Source organism: Orcinus orca, chromosome 5, assembly GCF_937001465.1.
Source record: "Orcinus orca chromosome 5, mOrcOrc1.1, whole genome shotgun sequence".
Classification (NCBI taxonomy): Eukaryota; Metazoa; Chordata; class Mammalia; order Artiodactyla; family Delphinidae; genus Orcinus; species Orcinus orca.
Window position 1 is genome coordinate 34,732,059 of NC_064563.1, and position 22,879 is coordinate 34,754,937.

General features: G+C 52.7%; 1 protein-coding gene across 1 annotated transcript in view; it reads left to right on the plus strand.

The window, feature by feature from the left end:
* Positions 1-22,879, plus strand: part of RAB6B (RAB6B, member RAS oncogene family) — a 58,899-nt gene that overhangs the window by 10,766 nt on the left and 25,254 nt on the right. The window contains exon 2 of the mRNA XM_004278924.4: positions 15,456-15,514. Coding sequence (XP_004278972.1) covers positions 15,456-15,514 — 59 coding nt within the window. The remainder of the gene's footprint in view (positions 1-15,455; positions 15,515-22,879) is intronic.

Genomic DNA, 22,879 nt, shown 5'->3' on the forward strand with positions numbered 1-22,879 from the left:
GAAATTCTCCCCTGACTCTAATCCGTCACTCCCCCACATCCAGCCAAAGCACTGCCGGCTGCTGCCCACGTCAGAATGTGAAATGCAGGCCTGGAAAGTTGCCTTGCCAGCCCACCCACCCTGGTTCTCTCCCACCTGCATCAGAAGAGGGCAGAACTCCAGGTGTTGGGCCAGAAGAGCCAGCTCCTCCCCTTTCTCCGTCATGCAGCCAAAGGGTCATCTAAGCCAGAGTTCTGGTCTGGACAGCAATGTCCACTCATCTATCCACCTCACCTCGGGGGGCTGGAAGTGCTGTGGGAAATGTATGGTGAGGTAGTCACAGCCCCTGCCCACCACAGCCTCCGTGCAGGGCAACTGAGCGCTTCAGTCCTAAACAGAGAGACCTGCGAGGTTCTGCAGCAGGTGACCAGCCACTAACACCACCGCAGGAGAGGAGGCGGGGGCTGAGGGAAGAGTAGAGGGGGCATCTTTTAGGAATGTGAGATGGTTTGACAGATACAACCTAAGGTGACCCTGAATGAGTCACCCCCTTGCCTAGTCCCTTCCCCTTGAATGCAGGTGGAACCCGACACTTGCTTCTAGCCAGTGTGGTGTGGCAAAGATGATGGGCTGTCACTCCCACGATTGTTTCTCTAAAAGACTCCTCTGCTGGCCTTGAAGGCGTGAGCTGCCATGTGGTGAGAGGGCAGTGAGGGGTCGTGTGGTGAGGAACTGTGGGTGGCCTCTAGGGGAAAAGCAGCCCCTGGCCGGTAGCCCCCAAGAAGATGGAGACTCAGTCCTCCAGTCACGAGGGACTGAATTTGGTCAGCCACCACAGACAGGAGCTTGAAAGAGGACCCCGAGCTCCAGGAAGAAACGTAGCCCAGCCAATACCATGATTGTAGCCTTGTGAGACTGCGAACAGAGGTTCCAGGAAAGCCGTGCACAGACTCCTGCCCCAGGGGAATGTGATATAATAAATGTATGTTGTTTTGATCCTCTAACTTTGTGGTATTTGTTACACAGCAACAAATAACTAATACAGATGGGGTGAAGATTTTTCCAGGGAAGACACACCTTAGAGATGTCCTCCTTTTGCAGACAAGGAGTTGGAGCTTCCATGAGGAACTATGACCTGCTCCTGGTTAAGCAGCTGGCTGGGGCCATGGGAGGAGGGAGGCCCTCCTCCAGGGAGGCCCCGGGAGTCGGGTCCTGGTTCTTGCTCTGCTACTTCTCTCCCTTTGTGCAGCTTTGAGCAAACCCTCCTGCTTCCTGGGCCTCCAGTTTTTCCTCTGTTACGTGAAGGACTGGATCTGATGATCTCTAGGTGACTTCTTGCCATGACTTGGCATTCTGAGGCCACTCTGATCTGTGATCCTTCTAGAAGCCAGGCCTCAGGGCCTTTGTGAGTTTTAATCTCTGCTGCTCCTCCCGTGTTGTGTTTCCACTGTGGCTTCAGGAGGCATGATCTTCCTGTCCTGGGCATACTTCTATAAGCCTGATGGGTTCAGGCAAACCTCTGAAGTGGAGCTCTTGGCTGTGCACCAGGAGTTACTATCTGGCCGTGACCCTGGGATCATGTGATCCTGGGCAAGCGGCCCCTCTTCTCTGACCTCACATCTCCTAGCTCAGTGAGAGGCTTGGACAGAATTAGTTCCAGAGTCCTCTATGGCTCACACCCTCTGGGGTGCTGCTTTGGAGAAGGGCTCCTTAAGGACCTGGAGCTTGTGGGATGGGACAAGTGAGCCTGGATACATCTTCTTGGTACCCAGGCGTCCAAGTCCAGGGGCAGACCTGAATATACGCCCAGTTTCTTGTTCCCCAGCCTGGCCCTCCGGCCACCCCAGTGCCTGGCCAGCAGTCATCTCTGGTCCACAAGGGCTGGAGACAAAGAATCCTCCTTGCCTGCTGGGTGGTCCTGTGCTCACTCTCAGGCCCAGGGGTCCAGAGATCTAGAGTGCATCTTCCACCCCCGAAACAATGGTCCTGGAAGGCCATCCCTACTCTCCAGGTGAATCTTGAGCAGGTGCCCTTGAGCCCATCCTGAGGGCAGGAGGGGTCTTCTTTCTATTGACTGAATGGGGAGGTCTCCACATCCACTCTTCCCTCACCAGCTGGCTCTGGACATGCGGCTGGGATTGTGCCCATTTCCTCTTTGGCAAAGCAGCAAGGTGCACAGAGTGAGCAGGCTGTGTGAGGGTATGCAGGGACAGGAGGGGGCGCTGGGCCCCCACAAGTGCCGGGAGCAGCTCCCTGTGCTCGGGGAGGCCTTGGAGTCAGCACCCTTGGTCAGCTCCAGCCCAGGGTTCCTCTGAAGGATGCCATGCCTCCAGCAGCCTGTGACCTTGAGGCCACCTTCCACCTGACCGGGCAAGCTTGATCTCATGGCCAGGCAACAGCTGGGCCCCCTTGGATGGGGGCTGTGGGTCCACTGTCACAAGGCCCCTCTGACTGGACCTCAGCTGATAATCTGGAAAACACAAGCCATGGCTCTCAGCGCTCTGTCTACACATTGTCACTGTCCTCTCCCTGTGAATGAGGCTTTTAATAGCAATGCCACCAGCAATTTGCCTTAGGAAGAGAAGTATAAATGTGAGCATGTACGTATATTACTTTGCCAACCTCCATGCTGTGGATGAACCAAGAGTTCCTCTCAGTTTAATAAACTACCAAATTGCATTAACACCAGCCTTGTCAAAAGATCAGCTGGTGGTGGGAATTTAGCATGTGTTTCTTCCTTCTCTCAAACGTACATATCCTCACTATGGTTGAATTCTTCACAGCACCCATGCAGCTACTCAGACATGTGACATGATTGGCCAGCGTAGGGTCGGACTAGAGTTGGGCTGAGCCTCAAGCCAATTGGAATGGAGTGCATCCTGCCCATCCAGGTCTGGCTGTCCAGGGAAGCCAAGCCAGAGTGTGTGCACTGCAGGCGGGAGCTCCTGTTCTAGCTGGGGGTGGAGAGTGGCTAGCACTCAAAGCTAGCAGGTGCTGCTACTGCTGTTGGGACCTGGAGGGGAGACCCAGCACCTCTTTGAAGCTGAGAAGAGTGTTCAAGATGACTCAGTGAGGTAGAGAGGGTCCAGACAGTGGGTGAGCTGGCCATGGTGGGGAGGAACTCTGCAGCCCACATGAGCTGTGTGCTCAGGCTCAAGTGGTTTTCAAGAAATCCTGAAGACGTCATCCTTGATGAGGTTCTCAGTTTCGTAGCTAAGACACCAGGGGTACTAGAGAGTCCCCCCCCCCCAACCAGGGCTTCTGGTGCTTTCTGGGTTGAGAGAGAGAGAGAGAGTGTGTGTGTGTGTGTGTTTGCATGCATCTAAGTGAGCATGAGCTCACTTAGATAGCATAAGGCTCTAGGTGGTTATGCCAAGGTTCTGCCCACCGAGCTGTCCTGTCCAGGCTTACTCCATCTCCTGGCCTGTGGTTAGAAGGGCTCACAGCAGTTCCCCAGTGCCCAGCTAGGTCCCTGTTCTTGGTGAAGACTGTTGATGCCAAGTACAGTTATATTCTATTTCCTTAGGAAAATTTCACGTTGACCACAATGTTTAATCAGAACAAGCCATTTCCTGAATGTGTGCAGAATCTGAGACAGGGATATAACATACATATGTGTGTGTGTGCATAATTTTAAAAATCGTCATATTTCGTTTTTTCCTTTAACTTTTTATTTTGACATAAGTTTAGGCTTATAGAAAGTTGTAAGACTAGTATGAAGGCTTCTCACATGCCTTCCACCCAGAATGTTAACATTTTACTGCTCCTGTGGGATTCATAGCACTTCTGTGAGGTAGGCACTTCTGCCTCCATTGTACAAATGAGGATGCTGAGCCTCAGAGAGTATAGTAACTAACTCAAGATCACACAGCAAATAAGTGGCAGAGCCAAGATTAAAATCCAGGCCTGTCAGTTGTGTGTAACCATGTGTGATGTAAGCGTGAGTGTGTAGGTGTCTTGCTCCTTCTGCCCAAAGAACTTCCTTTCTTGTGTTGTAGATCTGCTAGCAAGAAATTGTCTTGGCATCTGACTTCTTTATATCAATTCCATTTTTGAAATATTTTTGCTGGGTATAAAATTCTATGTTGACAATATTTTTCTTTCAGTACTTCAGAGATGTCACTTCATTTTCTTCTGGTTTGCATGGTTTCTGACAAGGTAACAAAGATTTTTATTCTATATTTTCTTAGGCCTGTGAGCCAATATATTCTTGTTATTTTTGTTTAAACAGTCAGTTATCTTTTAAAGAGATTTCAATGATACAAAAGAAATCTTACACATTTTCCCATGTAGTGACCATTCCCTGTGTTCACTATTCCTTTATGTGGACCCACATTTCCATCTGGTGTCATTTCACTTTTTCCTGGAGTACTACCTGTACAGATCTGCTGATGATGAATTCTGTCAGCTTTTGAATATTTGAAAAAGTTTTTATTTCATCCTTATTTTTGAAAGATGTTGTATATATCTGAAAGTTACAGAATTCTAGGTTGATAAGTTTTTCTTTCAGGACCTTACAGATACTGCTCCATTTTCTTCTTGCTTGCATTGTTTCTGAGGAGAAGTTGCTGTCTTCTTTATCTTTGTTTCCCTGTATATAGTGTGTCATTTTTCCCTGGCTACTTTTATGATTTTCTCTTTATCACTGATTTGGTGCAATTTGATTATGATGTGCCTCTGTGTGATGTCTTTTATGTTTCCTTTGCTTGGGGTTTGTTGAACTTTTTGGATCTGTGGTTTACATTTTCTCTCAAATTTGTAATATTTTCAGTAAAACTTTCTTCAATTCTTCGAGAACTCCAAATACATGTATGTTAATCTACTTGATGTCATCCTATGGCTCACTAGTGTTCCAGTAATTTATTTCTGTTCTTTTTACTCTGTGTTTTATTTTAGATATTACTCTGTCTTCAAGTTCATTGATCTTTTCTTCTGCATTTAATCTGGGATTAATCTGTTGCTAACCCATCTAGTGTATTTTTCATTTCCCACATTGTAGTTTTTACTTCTAGAAGGATGATTTGTGTCTTTTTAAATATCTTCCATATCTCTGTTTAACTTTTTGAACATATGAAATACAGTCATAATAATTGTTTTTTAAAATATTTTTGTTTGCTAATTCTAACATTTGTGTCAGTTTCGACTGATTTTTTTCTCCTTATTAAGGATTTATTTTATTGCTTCTTTTCATGCCTGGTAATTTTTTATTGGATGCTAGACATTGTGAATTTTGTCATGTTGTGTATTGGATGGTTTTTGTATTCCTATAAATTCTTAGGATTTGTTAGCTGGGACTGGAGTGGTGCTCAGTCTGGGGCTAATTATTTCCCACTCTTGAGGCACAGCCCTTCAGAGTTCTCTCCCCAGTGTGCCATGAATGAGGAAGCTTTTCACTCTGGCTGGTAGGAACAGGCACTATCCCAGGCCTATGTAGATGCCAGGTGCTGTTTCCTTTTTAATCCATTTGGGTGGTTCTTTCCCAAGTCTTGAGCAGTTTCTTTACACACCTTTGCTGATCAGTCCTCAGCTGAAGACTTAAGTGAGCCACTTCGCAGACCTCTGGTGTTCTCTCTCTCTTTGTGCACCTCTTTCCTCTCTTGTGAACTTCGGCTGACATGTTTTCTCCAGACTCTCAGCTCTATCTCCCCACTCCCTGTGCCATGTCCTGAAGTTTTCTCAAGGCAACAATTTGGGGGCAGTTGGGGGGCTCACTTGATTTGCTTCATGTCTCTCAGGGTTTACTGTCCTTTACTGCCCTTATGTACTGTCTTGAAAATCAGTTTCATATATTTTGTCTGTCTTTTGATTGTTTCCAGTGAGAAGATAAATCTGATGACCAGAAGCTAACATCTTGGGTCTTTGTTTTTTCATTTAATCATTTATTTGTAGGGGACACTGGTCTGGGCCCATGAGTGAGAACATTGGCTTGGACAGGAGTGTTGTCTAGTTAGTATTCTTTTTTTTTTTTTTGTGGTACGTGGGCCTTTCATTGCTGTGGCCTCTCCCGTTGCGGAGCACAGGCTCCGGACATGCAGGCTCAGCGGCCATGGCTCATGGGCCCAGCCGCTTCGTGGCATGTGGGATCTTCCCGGACTGGGGCACGAACCCGTGTCCCCTGCATCGGCAGGCGGACTCTCAGCCACTGCACCACAAGGGAAACCCTAGTTAGTATTCTTGATTTTCATCTGTGATATTCATACAATTAATTATATAAACGTAAATTTGCTGCATGATTTCTGCACTCTGGAGTCTTGGCAAGAACTTTTTGCTATCCAGCTCTTATTACAAGCTCATCATTAACAACTAGTTTGGTCTTGTCTTATGAATACTGAGAATTGTACAGTTGATCACGTTAGCTCTTTTTTTTTTTTTTTTTTTTTGCTCTGACCTCCAGAGAGCTCAGGCAGTTTCTTAGTCTGACTTTAATGATCGGGTAATATATTTTAAGATGTATGTCTGTGAACAAACTTTTTGCTCCAGCCTTCTCTTTTTAGCTTATTTATCCTTTCCCTTATATCCCTCTTAAAATTCTTAGTTGCAAATAAGAGAAGTCTACTCTCACTCTCCAGCCGATTCAAGCAGTGTATCAGAGCAATGACTGGGGAGCACAGAGTCTCTGGGAGGGTCAGAGTCAGAGAACCAGGCTTGGAGCAGCAGCCTGACTCACACCAGCACTGGTCCAGGGGTAGACGCAGTCCCTCTGCTGGGTACTGTCAAAGGCTGGTGTTGAAACCCACATCAGAATCCAGGGACATCCCACACCTCACTAGATTCATGTCGGTCATTTCTGGTGAGTCTCACGTGAGCATCTGATGGGAGAATTCTAGGTAGGATGCCTACAACAGAGCTGCAAGGGAGGCTCTTGCATTGGGGAGGATGGCTTTAGACCTCTCCAACACAGTAGGGGCATTCAGAGGAATTGGGCAGCTATCCACTATTGTTATTGATAGGTAGCTACTGTATCCTGATATTATTTTAAATAATATAGTCACCAGTGATCCTTTTGTGGGGGAAAGAAGGAGAGGGTTAACCCAGGCTATCAGATGAGTGTGAGCTCTCCTGTGCACAGCAGTCATGCCAACACACAGCCTGGTGCACCCTCCCTGGCCTCTGTGCCCCTCCGCCCTCCCACCAGAGCAGACAGCGGAGCACAGACCCTTCTTGGGCTCTCAGGGCTCTAGGCCTGTGGGGGTGGGAGTGGGAATGGGATGAAATGTTTGAAGGTTAGTGAGACCCAAGGGTCAAAGGGACTCCGCCCACAGCTGGAAATGAGCCCCTCCCTTGGTCCTTTTATCCAGCTGCATTTCAGTCTTGGTAAGCATTGTCACTCGCCTCAGACTGGAAGCAGCCCTTAAAGACCATCTAGCCTGACCTCATTGGAATAATGACCTCTTAGCTCAGTGAGCGGCAGAGGTGAGATAATATGTTGGTGGGGGAAGAGAGTGGATGACACCCCACAGCGACTGACCCAGGGCAGGCTTTCCTGGCATCACTGGGCTCAGACAGAGCAGATGCGGACAGTTGGAGGACAGTGGGGAAGCGAGAGCGTCGGGGATGGACCAGGCTCCCAGCTGGAGCAGGAGAAAGGGCCTGGGCCAGACCAGCCCCTACCACTGTCCTGCGACCACTCCTTCCGCTTCTCCCCCCTCCTCCCTCCTCGGTTCTGTCTTCCCTGGGTCCCCGGGTGAGGCCCAGGTGACTGAGCATCCTCTGGCAGAGGGAATTAACACACTTAATTAAAGTGTCCAATTAAGAGCTTTACATATTTCTTAATTACCGCCTGAGTCTTTGGGGGGATGGTTTGAAATGGGATTTTCACGTGTTTCCTCATTTAGCCTATGGTGAGCCAGCCAGCCCCTCAGGGCTCAGGTAGGAGCTGGGAGAGCCCTGTTCTGCAGCAGCTCTTCTGAGCGTGAGGTGGCAGGGTGGGGTGTGCAGCAGGAGCCCGGTGCCCAGCCCCCCACGCCTCTCCACCTTGCAGGAGGGCAGGGCTGGGTTTTCTGGTTTGTGAAAATAGAACAAAAGGAAACAAGGATCAGACAGATGAAGCTGGTGTCTCCAGCTGTTCGTCTTATCACCACAGGGCCTGGGGGCTGTGCACCTCATGGTCAGGCCAGGAATGGGGGGTTTTGTAGGCAGGGAGGTGCATGGGACTGGTGGAGCCATCTCCCCAGGCCCCTGCAGGGCAGGGACACTGGACCAGGAAGGGACTGGCCTCCTTCCCAGCACTCCCCAGCATTTCCCATCTGTGTTCTGGAAACTGAGCTGATGGGACACCTGAGTTAGCTGGGCCCATCGTAGGAATGGGTTGCTGGTCTGAGCCCTGGGGAAGCAGATTTGCCTTTTCAGCCCCGAGGGCCACCTTGTGACAGCTTCGGACCTTCTCTGACCTGGGCAGGCTGATGGGGCTATGGGCCAAGAATGCAGAGACCCTTTCCCTGGCATGGGGACTGCTTTCCTAAAAACACAAGTGTCTGAGAGGTGGGCAGCCCGCCAGGGCAGCCTAGAGATGGCAGTGAGGTCTGCCACATCTTTCCTGCCTGCCACCCTGGGCCCAGCTCTGTGACCCCGAGGAGGACCAGGGGAGACCCCACTGACCATCCAGCAGCGCCCCTGCGCTGGTGTGGGCGGCAAACGTGAGTGAGCAGCTGGGCACAGATGGTGGGGCAAGGTTCGGGTGTGGCTCGGTGGGGGGGGAACCCAGGGGTGGGGCACACACTGCCGGGTCTTGGCAGACCCTCTACCAAGTCTCCAGCGAACTTCTTGCACTCTGCCTCACATATTGCCCCATTTCTGGCCCTCACGGCAGTCTTTCCACCTCCACCCTCACCCGCAGTTGAGGTGACAGGGCGGAGAGGGGTCCTTCCTGGAGCAAGACAGTGTCGGAGTGGGAGTCTGGGTGCTCACAGCCCACTCAGCTGTCAGCCTGTGGCCCGGGCCCCAGCCATGCCAGGGAACTCTCATAGGCACTGACCCCAAAGCCCTGGGAGTCTGGCTTCACGTGGCAGCCATGGTGAGATGTGGGTAAGGGACAGCTGTATGCAGAGGACACCTCAGCCTCACATCACCAGACCCCTCTGGTCCCTCTCCTGGGAATGCTGTCCCCCTGATGCCTTGTCTTCACCAGTCAAGACCCAGCCCAAATGCCACCGCCTGCAGGATGCTTCTGCAATTCCCCAGCAGAGAGTGGCCTTACCTTTTTGTTGGCCTCTTGGTACCCCCTCTCAAGTTGCTTCACATCTTAGGTGTTTGCACCTGAATCTGGCTCTGCCACTGGGTGAGGGCTGCTGTAGGGCAGAAGGACATCTGCTTCTCACTATGAATTCTGGGCCTAGCCTGGGCCTAGCACAGAGTAAGCCCCCACTGGGTGTTTGTTGAATGAACAGAGAGGCCTCACGTCCTCTGCGGCTACCTAGAAGCCACCTGAATGTACAAAAATCTATTTACCTGGGACCTGCCACTGAGATGGGGACTGGGGCCCATGGGAGGCTGGTGGAGTGAGTGGCCCCCATGGGTGAGGTCCAGGTGGGTGCTGCTAGCTGGCTATGAAGGGCCACCTTGCTCTGGTTGAACTTCCAGGGTGTGTGGAACCGAGCTCATCGGGACAGCCCACAGGTTTGCAAGACCTCTGGGCCCGAAGCTTAGATGTGAGTAAGGAAAGGACTGTTCCGTGGTGACATCAATAATGGAAAATAAGCTTAGATCCTCAGCTCATGAGGTTGCATGATTATTACCCATCATTATGTAATGATTTTTTTCAGAATGTAGTGCTGGTATCTGTGCTTTGGTCTGACAATTTTAAAGAAAGCTTTTATGGGTGACCTGAATCCAGAGTGATGACGTGGTGTTTGCTTCTTGTCCAGTTCGCTTGGGCTTAAGGAATGGCCCCATCGTGTGCTAGTCACAAAGCCAGGTGTCAGGGAGGCGTCCTGGGCTCTCCTCTGAGTCTGACCAGTTACTAGGTCCTGTCACTCTCCTCTGCTCTCCACTTCTCCCCAGCGCCACTGCCTTTGCTTTAACTGAGATCCGCCATCCCTTGCTGGATTCCTGCCTCCAATCTGGCCCCTGTAGGCCCTTCCCCCCTTAGAAGTGTAAGTTTTCTTCCTAAAGCACAGAACTGTTGCTCTGATTACCTAATACTCTATAACAAACCACCCCAAACTTAGTGGCTCGAGAGGATGAAAATATTTACTTTGCTCAGGAATCTATAATTTGGGCAGGTCCTAGCAGGGAAAGGGTGCCTCTGTTCCACTTTGATGGCTCCAAGGCTGGACTTGAGTCATCTGAAGGCTCGCCCACCCACAGGTCTTCTGGCTGTTGGCTGCTGGCTGGAGGCCTCCGTTTCTCACACTTGGGTGTCTCCATGTGGTTCTCTCACGTGTAGGCTGCCTTGGGCTTCCTCACAGCATGGTGGCTGGGTTGAAGGGCTAGCTTTCAGAGTGTGAGGGAGCTGGAGCATTCCAGACCGAAGCTGTGCTGCCTTTTCTAACCTCGCCTCAAGTCACACACGGTGCCATTTCTGCCACAGTCACGGGCCCACAGATTTACCTCTGGATAGAGTGTCTGTGGTACATTGTAAGAAGAGCACGTGGTATGGGGCATATTTTGTGAGCCATCGTGGCCATTATGAGCTGCCACACCTTTCCCACCACCTCTCTGCTTAAGACCCTTCGGGAGCTCCTGCCGCCCCAGGAGAGAATCGTGCTCCTTGGTGTGGCCACATGGCCTGGCCATCTAGCCCCTGGCCCACCGGGCTTGCCTCTATCTCTCCGTCCCTTCCCTTCCTCTACAACTGGCTCCATAGATGGATTTTGGTTTAAATCAACTCAGTGGCCACACGTAGCTTCCTTAAACAGTGCTTGTCGTTTACCCCTCTCCTTACACACCTGGTCTGGCCCCATTTTCCCTGAGCCAAAGGACAGGGGAAATGACCTTGACCTTGTTGCCTCCCATCTCTTTGCACAAGCTTTTTATCTTCCTGCCTGTGTGCATTTGCTCCCGCTGTTCCCTCCGCCCGAAATACCTGGTCTCCTCTGACCCCCGCTTCCCACAGTTCAACAGCTGCCCTTGCAGCCTTCCTGATGCCCAGCCCCCTGGGCCCCCGCCCTTTGTGATCTCCTGCTTTGCTGCTGGTCAGACCTTCCCATAAACCAGCGCAATGTCATTCATGAGGTGAGGTCTTTGGCATCATATCTGGTTTTATATGTCAGCTCCACTGCTTCCCAGCCATGTGACCTTGGGGATACGAACCACCTCACTGGATCATGATGAGGATTAATGAGGAAACCTAAGAATTTCTTGTCTGGCGCTGAGCAGAATCCCAGTAAGAGTTAGCGTTTCCATTCCTTCTTTCTAGAGGCTCCTAATAAGTGCTCAGGAATGCATTTTCTCACCCTCATTTGGGTGAAAGAGGGAAAATGTCTCCCTGCTTAATCATGTGGGATTAAACCACCAGAAGATTATAAGCATATTGCTGAGCCGTGAGCAGAGAGAGAAAAGCTCAATAATGATTGCCTGCTTATTTTTAATAAAATCCTTCCAATAGAGCTGAATCTCTGCCCTGGGAAAGAGCTCCACGTTGCTGCAGTGGTGTCGGAGAGCAGTTGTTAGAAGGGCAGTGGGACAGTATGACCTTGAGGACAGGGCTGTGTGGGAGGCGGCCCTCCCACAGGCTGCAAGGGGCCTCAGGAGGGCAGGGGACCTCAGGGGGAGGGTCTCCCACCCCTCCCCCTGCCCAGCCCTGTCTGAGCTGCTTGAATGCGCTGTCCTCTTGGACCTCCCCTTGGCTGGCCCAGTGGTGGTGCCCTGTCAGTTGACGGCTCCAGCTGTCGCGCTGCTCTTTGCGGTGAGACGAGAGTGGCCAGGTAGGTGGGCTGTGCAGGCTCTTCATACCCAGGTTCCAGCACCTTCCACCCAGAGCAGTTGTTGAGGGTGGGGTGTGGGGTCAGGAAGTGCGTGGGGCGGCCCCTTTACGCAGCCAGCTCCTTTACGTGATGCCAGGGCAGCAGTGGGCGAGGGGCTCCTTTGTAAAGCTCTGCCTCAGGGCCCTAGGGACAAAGCATGGAGGCACCTTTCCTGCTGTTGGTGCTGCATAGTGTTGCCTGGGCTCTGTTCTGAGGGCTGGTTGGTCCCCTGCAGGCTGGTGAGCCCCACCCTGGAGCCCTGGGGCCATGGGTCAGGGGTGAGGCCTGGCTCAAGCTGGGGCCGGGGCAGGACACACCAGCCATGGTGTTGGTGCACACTTGCCTGCAGTAAGGGGTGCACACTGAGGCCGCGGGGAGGGTGAGCAGTTAGAGGCCTCTAAGCAGGGAGGCCAAGCTGACAGGTTCAGACAGGGTCTGAGCCATGTTGTCCTGGCAGCCATGGAAAGAATATGGGTGGTCTTGGGGAAGCTCTGAGGTAAGGAAGAGGAGGGCTTCTGCTCTGAGAAATGAGAAAAACCACCTAGAAGAGTGGGAAGAAATCATCCCCTTTTGATAATGAGGCTGTCATTCAGTCCAGGCCTCAGTTGGTGTGCTGGGCCCCAGGTGTCCTAACCCATCCATCCTTGCTTTGCTGAGCCCTCCGTTTGCCCAACCCGTGCCTGAATTCCCAGTTTCTGGCCTTGCAGGTTGGGTCAAGCACTGCCTGAGTAGGGAGAGGCCCTGCCTCCAGCCCATCCCAAGAAAAAGGTGCCTTGACTTGGCAAGGCTATTCCCAGAGCTCCGTGACATCTACAGTGGTGGCAATAATGACCCAGCAGAATCCTGAAACCCAGCATGACCCAAAGACGCTGAGGAGCGTCAGGGATAGGAGCTCAGTCCCTGGTCCGACCACCTCATCCTGACCCTGCTCGGCTCTGGCCCTAGGCAAGGAGCTGTCAGCTCGTTTCCCCTTGTATAAAATGGGGGTGCATGAGTACCTGCTTCAGGGTTGGGGACTAACCAGGGTGGTCTTAAGGGCTTAGTACAGCGTAGCTGCAAACACAGAAGTCCTGCAAGCTTCAGGTAGGTGGGTGTCCCGTCTCCTCTGTTTACTGCTGTCGTGTAAATCTGTGCCTGGCACAGCCTTGGGGTGTGCCTGACGTGCTCCGTAAATACAGGGTTCAGGTGTTGCCTGTTACAGTGACTGTGAGAAAGCTCAGAAAATATTGGCACTGGCCAGGACCCCACACCTAAAAGTTCCTCCTGCACAGTCCCAGGACACTACTTGTTCCTTTGGCATTTTCTCCTCCCACCTAGCAGTTGCCCTGCAAGCCACTGTGAAGCCACTGGCAGTGGCTGGCGCCCCAAGAAGGGGAACTTGGCAGAGAAGCCTTGCAGGGCTTTCTGATCTCTCACTCCTCCGTGAACCTCCTGTTCCTTTAGTGGCTTTTGGGGATTCCGCTGTCTCTCCTCCCTGCCTGCTCAGCTGCCCCAGGGGAGAGCCCGCTGGAGAAGAGGACCGTGTCCCTTTCGCCAAGGTGTGAGGTGCTGTGTGTCACCACAGGGGAGCTACCAGTGGGCCCTGCAGTACCTCTCTTCCCGAGGAGGAAGGAACTGTCCATTGTCTCTTGGAAAAGGAGGATGCCGTGCGCTCCCTGATTTCATCCTCCTCCTGCTGGCTCGGGTTGCTCCACTTTTCACTCTGTGGTCGGTCCCCCCTCAGCAGTTCCCAGCCAGGCCTTTCTGTGGCCTCAGAGCCTCAGAGCCGATCCTCCAGGTGTGGGAAGCCCCCACTTCTCACCTTTGTGTGAGTTTGAGTGGAGATTTAAAGCAATTGGAAAGTACTTTACAGATTTAACTTTTATTAGAACCTCAAAGGGCAGTTTCCAGGTAAACTTACAAGAGATCCTGGGTGTATTACTGCTCACCCCAGAGATACTGAGAAGAGAAACGAGGCTATTCTGACACCAGCGGGTGTACTGCAATTCAGTCCTGGCGCTACCCACTCTGAGCTGGTGTCAGGCTGCCCAGGTTTAAGGGCACAGTCCCCAGCTAGATTGCCACCCACCTCAGACGCAAGCTGTAAGTGGGGTCCCCAGGAGCAGTCGCACTTCTGACCAGCTGGCTGCAAATCTGGGGGTGCCCACGACCCTCCTCAGGTTCCATAATTCACCAGAATAACTCACAGAACTCAGGAAAGCACTCTACTTACAATTACAGTTTTACTATGAAAGATACAAATCAGGAACAGCCCAATGAAGAGACGTGAAGGGTGAGGTCTGGGAGGCCTGGAACCAAGCAGTGTGTCTTCTCCCCGTGGAAGACAATTGCCCTTCCCTTACAAGTGCTGGCTGTTGGGAGAGGACTGCACTCACCTGGTGCACTACTGAGGCTTCCGAACTGGAAAAGGACCTTTCCCAGAGGAACCCCATTGGGTTGCCCTGCTCCGTCCAGGCAGTGACCAGCCACCCTTCCAGGCCCAGCCTGTGGACATCCCGTCCAAGAATCGGGGAGAGGTGGAATGAGAGCTCTTGGGCGCTGGCTCTCTTGCGTTCCCTGCCAGAGTTATCTGTCTTCAGCAGCCCGGAGCACAAAGAGCTCTGAGCCAAGCTCAGCTGGTCCGGTCCCCTTCTGAGCCTCCCAGGGCCATGGCAGAGACTCGGTGGGATGGAGTAGCACTCCATGCTGGGCCTGACCTAACAAATATTCCTATCGCCCTTCCTTCCCACCCAGATGCTCACAAATGCTGCAGCAGGCATTTCCGCCACAGCCAGGCCTCAGGGGACCTGCACAGGGTTAGGTCAGAAGCCAAACCCTGCAATTTGGGAAATTAGCAGCATTTATGGGATTCCCAAGAGACTTCCTGGTTCTTTTAGCCATACCGGTGGTTCTCCGTTGGAGGTGTTACTGCCCCTTAGAGGGCATTTGCAAATGTGCAGGGGAGTTCAGGCTTGTCACGGTGACGGGGGATCCTGAAGGCATTTACCCAGCAAGGTCCGGGGATGCTAAACATCCTGCGAGGAGCTGGACAGTCAGGCACACGTTATGAAAAATAGTCCTGCCCAAGAGAGACACTGGGGAGTCATTTACTTCCCCTGCCCTCTGGTTCCTTGGAAAGCCACGTTCCTCATCAGTGCCCAGGCTGAAATAAAGGAGCATGTCTCCATCCTAGCCTGTGACCAAGGGCAAGGCAGTATTTCCAGGTGAGCGTGGGCCCATGTGACAGAAGCATCTTGTAGTGCACACACTTGCTCTGATTCTTCAGGTATGGCTCTTGCATCAGTTGGGCTCTTATGGGTCAAGGAAGACTTGGATTTGGGTGGTAAGAGTTCACAGGGCAGGGGGAGGCCTCCTCCTTGGTGCCTGGCAGGAACGCCACTGCAGCCCACCCAGTGTAGACTCAGCTGCCTCACCTCAATGTCCCTCTCTGGGGGTCCCACCTCCCACTTCTGTTTCTGCATCTCATCTTTTCCTCTGGGCTTTTTTGTTTCATTATCTGTTTTTGTCACATGAAATGTGTTTAGAGGAGCCTAGCTCAGATCACGGCTAAACCCCTCTCTTGTTGTTTTACAGTCGGGAAGACGTCTCTGATCACGCGGTTCATGTATGACAGCTTCGACAACACGTACCAGGTGAGTTCCTGGGTCCCTGCCCCCCACCAAGCCCCGCAGTGTTTGCAGCCTTGACAGCCACCTGGACACCATGCCAGCCTCCCTCCCAGGGTTGCTGATGCTAGGATGAGAGTGGGGCATTCCTGGGACCTAGGGCATCCATCTTGCCTTGGAGGAGCTTCCCATCTGCACACTGGTCCCAGCCCGGTAAAGACCCTGGGCCCTTCTGAAGATGCAAACCTCAATAAGGGAAATGTTTCCAGTAGAGAAAGGACACCTTTCAGTCTGTGTTCTCTTGCCCCCCATGGCAGGGCTAAACCATGACAGTGTTTGGTTTCTTGGGGGCATCACCATGCGGAGGAGGATGGGCAAGAAGCAAAATGAGGGACGTGAAAGAGCAGTAGGAGAACTTGCTCCTCCAGCGTGGCTGTGTGCTGGACCTTCGTGAGTGCGTACACACACACACACGCACACACACGCATACACACGCACACACGCCCACACATACACACGCACACACACGCACACACCCACACCCACGCGCACACACACACGCCCCCCCCACACACACGCCCACACCCACACGCCCACACACACAGCCACACACACGCCCACACACACACGCGTGCACACACGCACACACGCGTGCGCACACGCGCACACACACACACACACACACACACACGGTTGCTGGGACACTTCCTTCCCTGGAGAGGCTGGTGTGATGGGCCTGCACTGCTCTACATGGGCAGGAGGCTGGATAGAGTGACCTGTGTGCTCCTGGCTCTCAAGGGTGGTCTGGAATCAACCAGAGGTGGCTCCATGTAGCCTAAGGCTGAGTTCTTGAAGGTCAGTAACATTTCACTTTCCTGTCACCATTGATGAGCAAATGAAGTGAATTTCCCCTGCAGCTAAAGCTGTTATCACAAAGCACCAAACTTAATCATTTCAACTATTTTTAAGAAAAAATATATTGTTTTCTTCCTTAAGACAGACACAAATAATAATTCAATTTTCTAAGCCAGTGGGTTCTGTGAGATAGTAGTTCCAAGGGATGTTAGTAGGTGTTATTTGAGGGAACAAAGGCAGGGAGAAGGGTTTGGGGCTTAGGGAACACTGGTGAACGAAAGTAAATCTACTTTTCTACTGCAGGACTTCTCAGGGCCTTTTACTACATCAGTGTATGGTTTTGATTTGCTGAAAGGGAGATGTAGTGTGCAGGATCTCCCAGATGTATTTGGTCATGGAATCCTTTCGTCATCGAGTCCTCAAAGGATAAATATTTATAGAACACACTGGGGACTGCTGTGCTAAGAGGTCTCCCACATGCTGGGACCTACAGAGCATGCAGAGCACAGCCCACTGCAGATTACGGTTCTGTGTCTACTCTTTAGTCTGTCTGTCTCACTCTGGACCAGCCAGCATCTTTGCCTCATACACAGCTCCTTTCTCTGCCTCCCTCTAAATCCCTCCTTTTCCTCTGCTGTCATCTGAAATACCAGATAACTAGCGGACTTGGTAAGAATTGACTGAAGGGTAAGGACATGGGGCCCCGAGTGCCGTACACAGCCTTGGACATCTGCTCTGGGATGATTATCTCAGCCACACTTTGTCTTGCTTGGTACAGGCCAGGCTCTGTACCACGGCAGGCTTGCAGAGCCCTCTCCTCCCTGTAAGGGGAGTCCTACTGCGTCGCTTTGCATCCGAATCACAGCTCTAACTTCAGTTCTCAAGTCTGACTTGGTATTTGCATATTTGTGTGTGTATTCATGTGCATGTGTGTGTGTGTCAGTGAATGATCTCACAGATATTGTTCTGATTATTTGATTTTTCAAATATTAAGTTACTTATAATACTTCTTGTTGATGTCCCATTGATAATAAGTGATGCCCTTGGCTGGCTGGTGTTCTTGGCAGTGGTGGGCAGTAGAGATGGCCTCAGAGCCTTTGCAGTGGTCTTCACTGGTGTGGATCAAAGCCTCAACTCCTCCCCATGTCGTTTGAGTCTCCAGTGTCACCTCCTATGGCCCACTGCTTGTCCCATATCCCGTGGTCCAGCGGGCCTCCCTGCTTGCTGCTCCCCACTCAGTGACATTGTCCCACTTCCATGCCTTGGCTCATGGTGTCACCTCTGCTGGAATGCCCTTCCCTCTTCTCTCCTCTGCTGTGGAAAATTCCTCTGACTCATCAAGGCTCAGAGCACATGTTTGTCTGTGGTCAGGACCCTCCTCATGCTCTGCACCCCTCCACGGCTCCATCTTCCCTAGCACACTGTCCTCGGGGCTCCTTTGCCCTCCCAGCCCTACAGGAACTCCTACTGCTCTGGCTGCCGGATGGGCTCTCAGCTTGGCTGAGGCCAGGACCCCTCGGATCCACCTCTGCGTTCATGGGTCCAGAGCAGGGCCTGCCCACAGCTGGTGTCAGCTGGTGTCAGAATCCACCACAGTGGCTTCAAGAGGCCCTGTCTGCCTTGGTTTTTAGACTCCATCTGACTGAGCGGCCACAGTGGCCCAGTGTCAATGTCCAGTGTCCTGGCAAAAAGTGAAGAAAGCCCAAGTCCCTCCCCACTGTAGGCTTTTCTGACTTTTTTTTTGGCTGCAGGTAGAATTTCTCTCCCAATACCCTCTAAGATGGTAGTTAGGCTGGGAGGCTGGGGCTCCAGTTGTGTGCTCACACAGGCCCATTTTCATGAATTCTCTGGAGATGGAGAGGGGGAAATGTTACTTTTTCTTAACATGGTGGCAGAGGCACTTGGGAAGTAGACAAGATGCCTGAGGGCCCCGGGGGATGTTCCCAGTTGTGCCCCCCTACACTGACCACTCCCCAGCACTGCCCACAAATACCCTGTGTACCAACCAGTACAGCCCAGCAGAGCGCCCCTGTCCCCGCCTTGATTGGCTGAGGTGCCCAGAAAGTTCCCAGGGCGGCTCCACCGCTCCACCCCTCCCATCCTTATGTGTGTCTCTGGCTCTGTCTCCCACCCCCTCCCCTATTCACTTATTCTGACAACGGATGTTTGTCAAGTGCTTACTCTGTTTGCAGAGAAGTGGGAGAAAATGACCTGGCCACAGAATCTGGCCCTGCCCTGAGCCAGGCATGGAGGGTAGAGAGGGTTCAACCTCATCCTGGGTGGCAGCGAGTCCTCCCTCTGTCTGGGGCTGAACATGCCCGAGGCCCCAAGGAGCTGGCATGAGGACCTGGGCACGCAGAGCGCGGTTCCCCGCCAGACCTCTCCGGGGTCCGGTCCGCCTGGCAGGCCCAGGGGAGATGCTGCCTTGTTGACCTGTGGCCTTGGGAGCGGGTCTCCTGCCGCCTCCTGCCTGGCATTTCCCCTGCACACACGTGTACCTTGTTCTCCTCTTGACATGTGCATTCCCCAGCCTCTCACCACCCACCTGTCACCCCATCTAAATCCACTCACTTAAAGAAGCAAAAAGTCAAGACTTACAGCCTGGTGAGATTCATGTCTGCAACAATGCTCTTATATAAAATCCCAACTAAAAAATGTCTTTCAAAATGTACTAAGAAGAAACCCCTGGTACCTGCGCCATGATGAGATATGGCCCTCTCTGTGGGCCAGACTCCCTTTCCCCTCCCGGTGGCCAGTGAAACCCACCTGTGGGCCTGGCCCTTGGTCCATCTGTTTGAAACCTGCACTAGAACCAGAATGGGAGGTTTCAGCCCCCCAGGTGGTGGCTGTGGGTGAGAGGGGAGAATCTGGGAGCAGCCCTCTTCCTGGGGTTTCTCATGGGTCCCCCATCTTGGCTGCACGTTAGCAGTACCTACTGGGGGGATGACTGGAGATGCACAGGCTGGGTCAGGCATTAGCATTTTTAAATCTCAGAGGTGACTGAGATGAACTGATAACCAAGGCTGGAGCCCCCGGCCTGTCCCTAGACCTCCCACCCAGCACAAGTTAGGAAAGCAGCCAGTGGGTCCCGGCCCGCTGGGGCTTACCTAGGTGCTCCTGGGAGTGTCTCTGGAGGACTGCACTGGAGCACTCCCTGGGTCCCACGGTGCCTCTGGGAAGGGGACAGCATGGCTGTGTCCACTGTGCCCTCACAGGCCGAGGGACTGCCTGAGTTGCTGTTAGCCCCTGAGTGATCTGGGGGCTTTCCTCTCTCCCTGCTAGCTGTGTATTAGTTTCCTGGGACTGCTATAGCAAATTGCCACAAACCAAGTGGCTGAAAACAACAGTTTATTCTCTCACAATTCCAGAGGTTAGAAGTCTGGAATCAGCAGAGCCATGCTCTCTCCAAAGGCCTGGGAGAGAATCCTTCCTACCACTTCCAGTCATTGTATTTAGGGCCCACCCTAAATCGTGGATGATTTTTCATCCTGAAACCCTTAACTAATTACATTCACAAAGACCCTCTTTCCAAATAAGGTCACATTCTGAGATTCCAGATGGACAGAATTTGGGAAGAGGACACTCTTCAACCCACTACACAGTGTCCCAGCACCTCCCAGTCTGATCCCATTGGGGACCCCTCCAGGCCCCAGGCCCCTCTGGCGCTTCACGTGCTACTGGCCCAGCATCTGACCTGGGGAAGCCATTTCCCCAGGAGCCTATCTGGCAGCAAGTCTTTTTGTTCTTACAGGGCTTTTCAGAATGATCAGATGTTTCTTTATGTAACATTTGTAAGTTGATTTAATAAAGTAAATAGGTTCACTGGGGCCTGGTCATTGACGCCATGGAGCTGCCCATCTGGCTGCTCAGCAGCCCCCAAACCAGCGCCTGCCCCACCCCGACAATTCACCCCTGCAGCACGGGTGGCCTTTCAGGGGAGCCGAGCTCCCGCTGGGTCTCACAGCAGCACATCCCAGGTGCTCAGGGAGGGGGCGTTTGTGATGACCATGGTATGTGAGGGGTCGTCCGCGTGGGGCTTTGAAGTCTCTCTTTCAGGGGCAGCGAGTTCTGCTAATGCTTGTCCAACCAGACTCAGGAAGGTGGTCTGGAGGCTGCCAGGCTTGGGCAGCCAAGCCCCACACCTAAAGTGTCTCCACATCGCCTTCACTGGTGGGCCTGAAGTGGGCCACAGTGAGGAAGAAGGACCTGGGGATGGGTCAAGCCAGAATGTCCTCCTTGGACACCCAGCCTCACACTCATGGGCGCTGCTCTCTGATCCCCTCCCCTGCCGGGGCCAGGGAAAAGGAAAGGCCTGGGGACTTGGCGGTAGGTTGCTGATGGCACTGAGCACCTTTCTGTCAGGGGGTCACTGTGAGGAGATGAGTGAGCCCACACAGAGCCCACAGCAGCCAAGACAGACCAGGAGCCAGGGTTCCCTCTGATAGGTGGGGAGGTGCCCGGGGCTCCACCTTGAAGAGGAGGTGCAGCCAGTCAGACGAGTGGATGGGTCGGCACGCAGGGTCCAGGGGAGATGGCTTTTGTGGCCACGGCATGGAGCACTTGGTCAGCAAGAGGCAGGAGGTTCAGAGGAGCCACATAGCGTGCTGCAAGGGCACCGGGCAAGGCAGCTGGCCCTTGGCCTACGGGGTGCACGGTGCAGCATCTGTCCCATCTGCCAGGGTGTGTGTGCACATCGTACTGTGCTGGGCACCCAGCTCTGAGGGCAAGGTCCGGTTGTGGGGTGGCCAGGCTGCAGCTCTGCAAGGACAGATCCTGGGCGGTGGGCGGGTAGAGGTGAGGGGGTGGGCCTCACGTGGCCGCCCTACCCCTCCCCGGGGAGCATGGTCTGCGGCTGGAGTGCTGACATGGGGCTGAGGCTCACGTCGTAACCAACACTGCTGTCCAGGTACTTCCCTGCTCATCCTCCCATTCTCTCATCCTACATTAATGCGTGAAGCTCATCAAGAGTGTTGTGGTCCTTGGGGGCGTGGAGCTTCAGACAAGGCAGGGATCAGTGGCTGTTCTAGTGGGTGTGGAAGACTTCCTGGAGGAGAGGGTGGGAGCTGAGTGGGAAGGGGCAGGGAGGATCTGATGCCACTGTGTGGGAGGGAGGATTAGTATGCTGAAGGAGAAGCCTTGGTGGGGGCCCCAGGTGCAATGATCCAGTGCTGCGCATGCGTGGGGGGCGGTGCCGGGGCGGGCTGTGCCCTTTTGGAATGGAGGGTCCTAGCGGGCCTGTGGATGGGCTACTGGCTGAGCTGCCTTTTGACTTTCACGGCCTTAGGCACTTTTGCCTTCCAGGGCACTTTGCTCCTTCCTTCATTAAAAAGCTATATATATAGATAGATAGATAGATAGATTATATATATTTGTGTGTGTGTATATATATATATATATATACACAAATATATATAATGTATGTAAATTATATTTTATAACTGTATTGTTCTAAAGATGAAGACAATACAGGCTGGATTCATTATTATATGTCATTATTATTATATTCATTTTTTCTTTTGATTTTAAAAGAAATTAAAAGTTAAAAAGTTAAAAAAAAAACACAGGGCTTCCCTGGTGGCGCAGTGGTTGGGGGTCAGCCTGCCGATGCAGGGGACACGGGTGCGTGCCCCGGTCCGGGAGGATCCCACGTGCCACGGAGCGGCTGGGCCCGTGAGCCGTGGCCGCTGAGCCTGCGCGTCTGGAGCCTGTGCTCCGCAACGGGAGAGGCCACAACAGTGAGAGGCCCGCGTACCGCAAACAAAACAAAACAAAACAAAACACATTTTTCTGGGCCTCTAAAAGTACTGTGGGTTCCAGGGTCTGTGCCAGCTGTCCCAGTGGGTAAGTGGGCCTAGTTGATGAGGCTGTGGAGGCCCTAGGAACTCAGCGGGGCTTGGGCTTATGGGGCAGGGAATGGAGAGAGCTATTGTGGTTCCTACGGTGGGCACCGATGGGATCAAAGACCCCAGAGTTTGCAGGAGACAGGCCTGTGGGTCCCGGCCAGGGCAGGGACGGCAGTTGCAGCAGGGCCCGCAGACTTGGATGCAGCTCTGTGAGTGGAAGGGCGGAGCATGGGAGGGAGGAACGTCACTGAGCAGTCATGCAGGGCTGCGTGGGATGTGAGTGAGGGGCCTGGGCTAAGCCTGGGCCTAGACACACAGGACAGTGGGAGGGGCGAGTGGACAGAGTAGGCCTATGGGGTGCAGAAGAGGGAGAGGAGTGGGCCCTGGGTTTCTGTCCAGACACCCCAGAAGAATATCGGTGCCGTCAACACAAAGCAAAATGAAAAGTTGAGTGGGAAGTGATAGTGGAACAGTCAAGTGAAGATGTTTGAAAATGGCTGTTATGTGGGTGGGCCCAGGAGACGCTGGAAGGATCTGGATTCCTGAAGTCCCAAGAGCTACTGAGTTTTCTGGGTCAGACTGTAGAGAGCAGGTGGAGGGCCAGGAGGAGGGGCCTTTCCCCATAGAATCCAAGATGCCACGTATCCCCAGGTGGTGTCCAGGTAACCACCCGGCACCTGGAGAGACAGGGGCA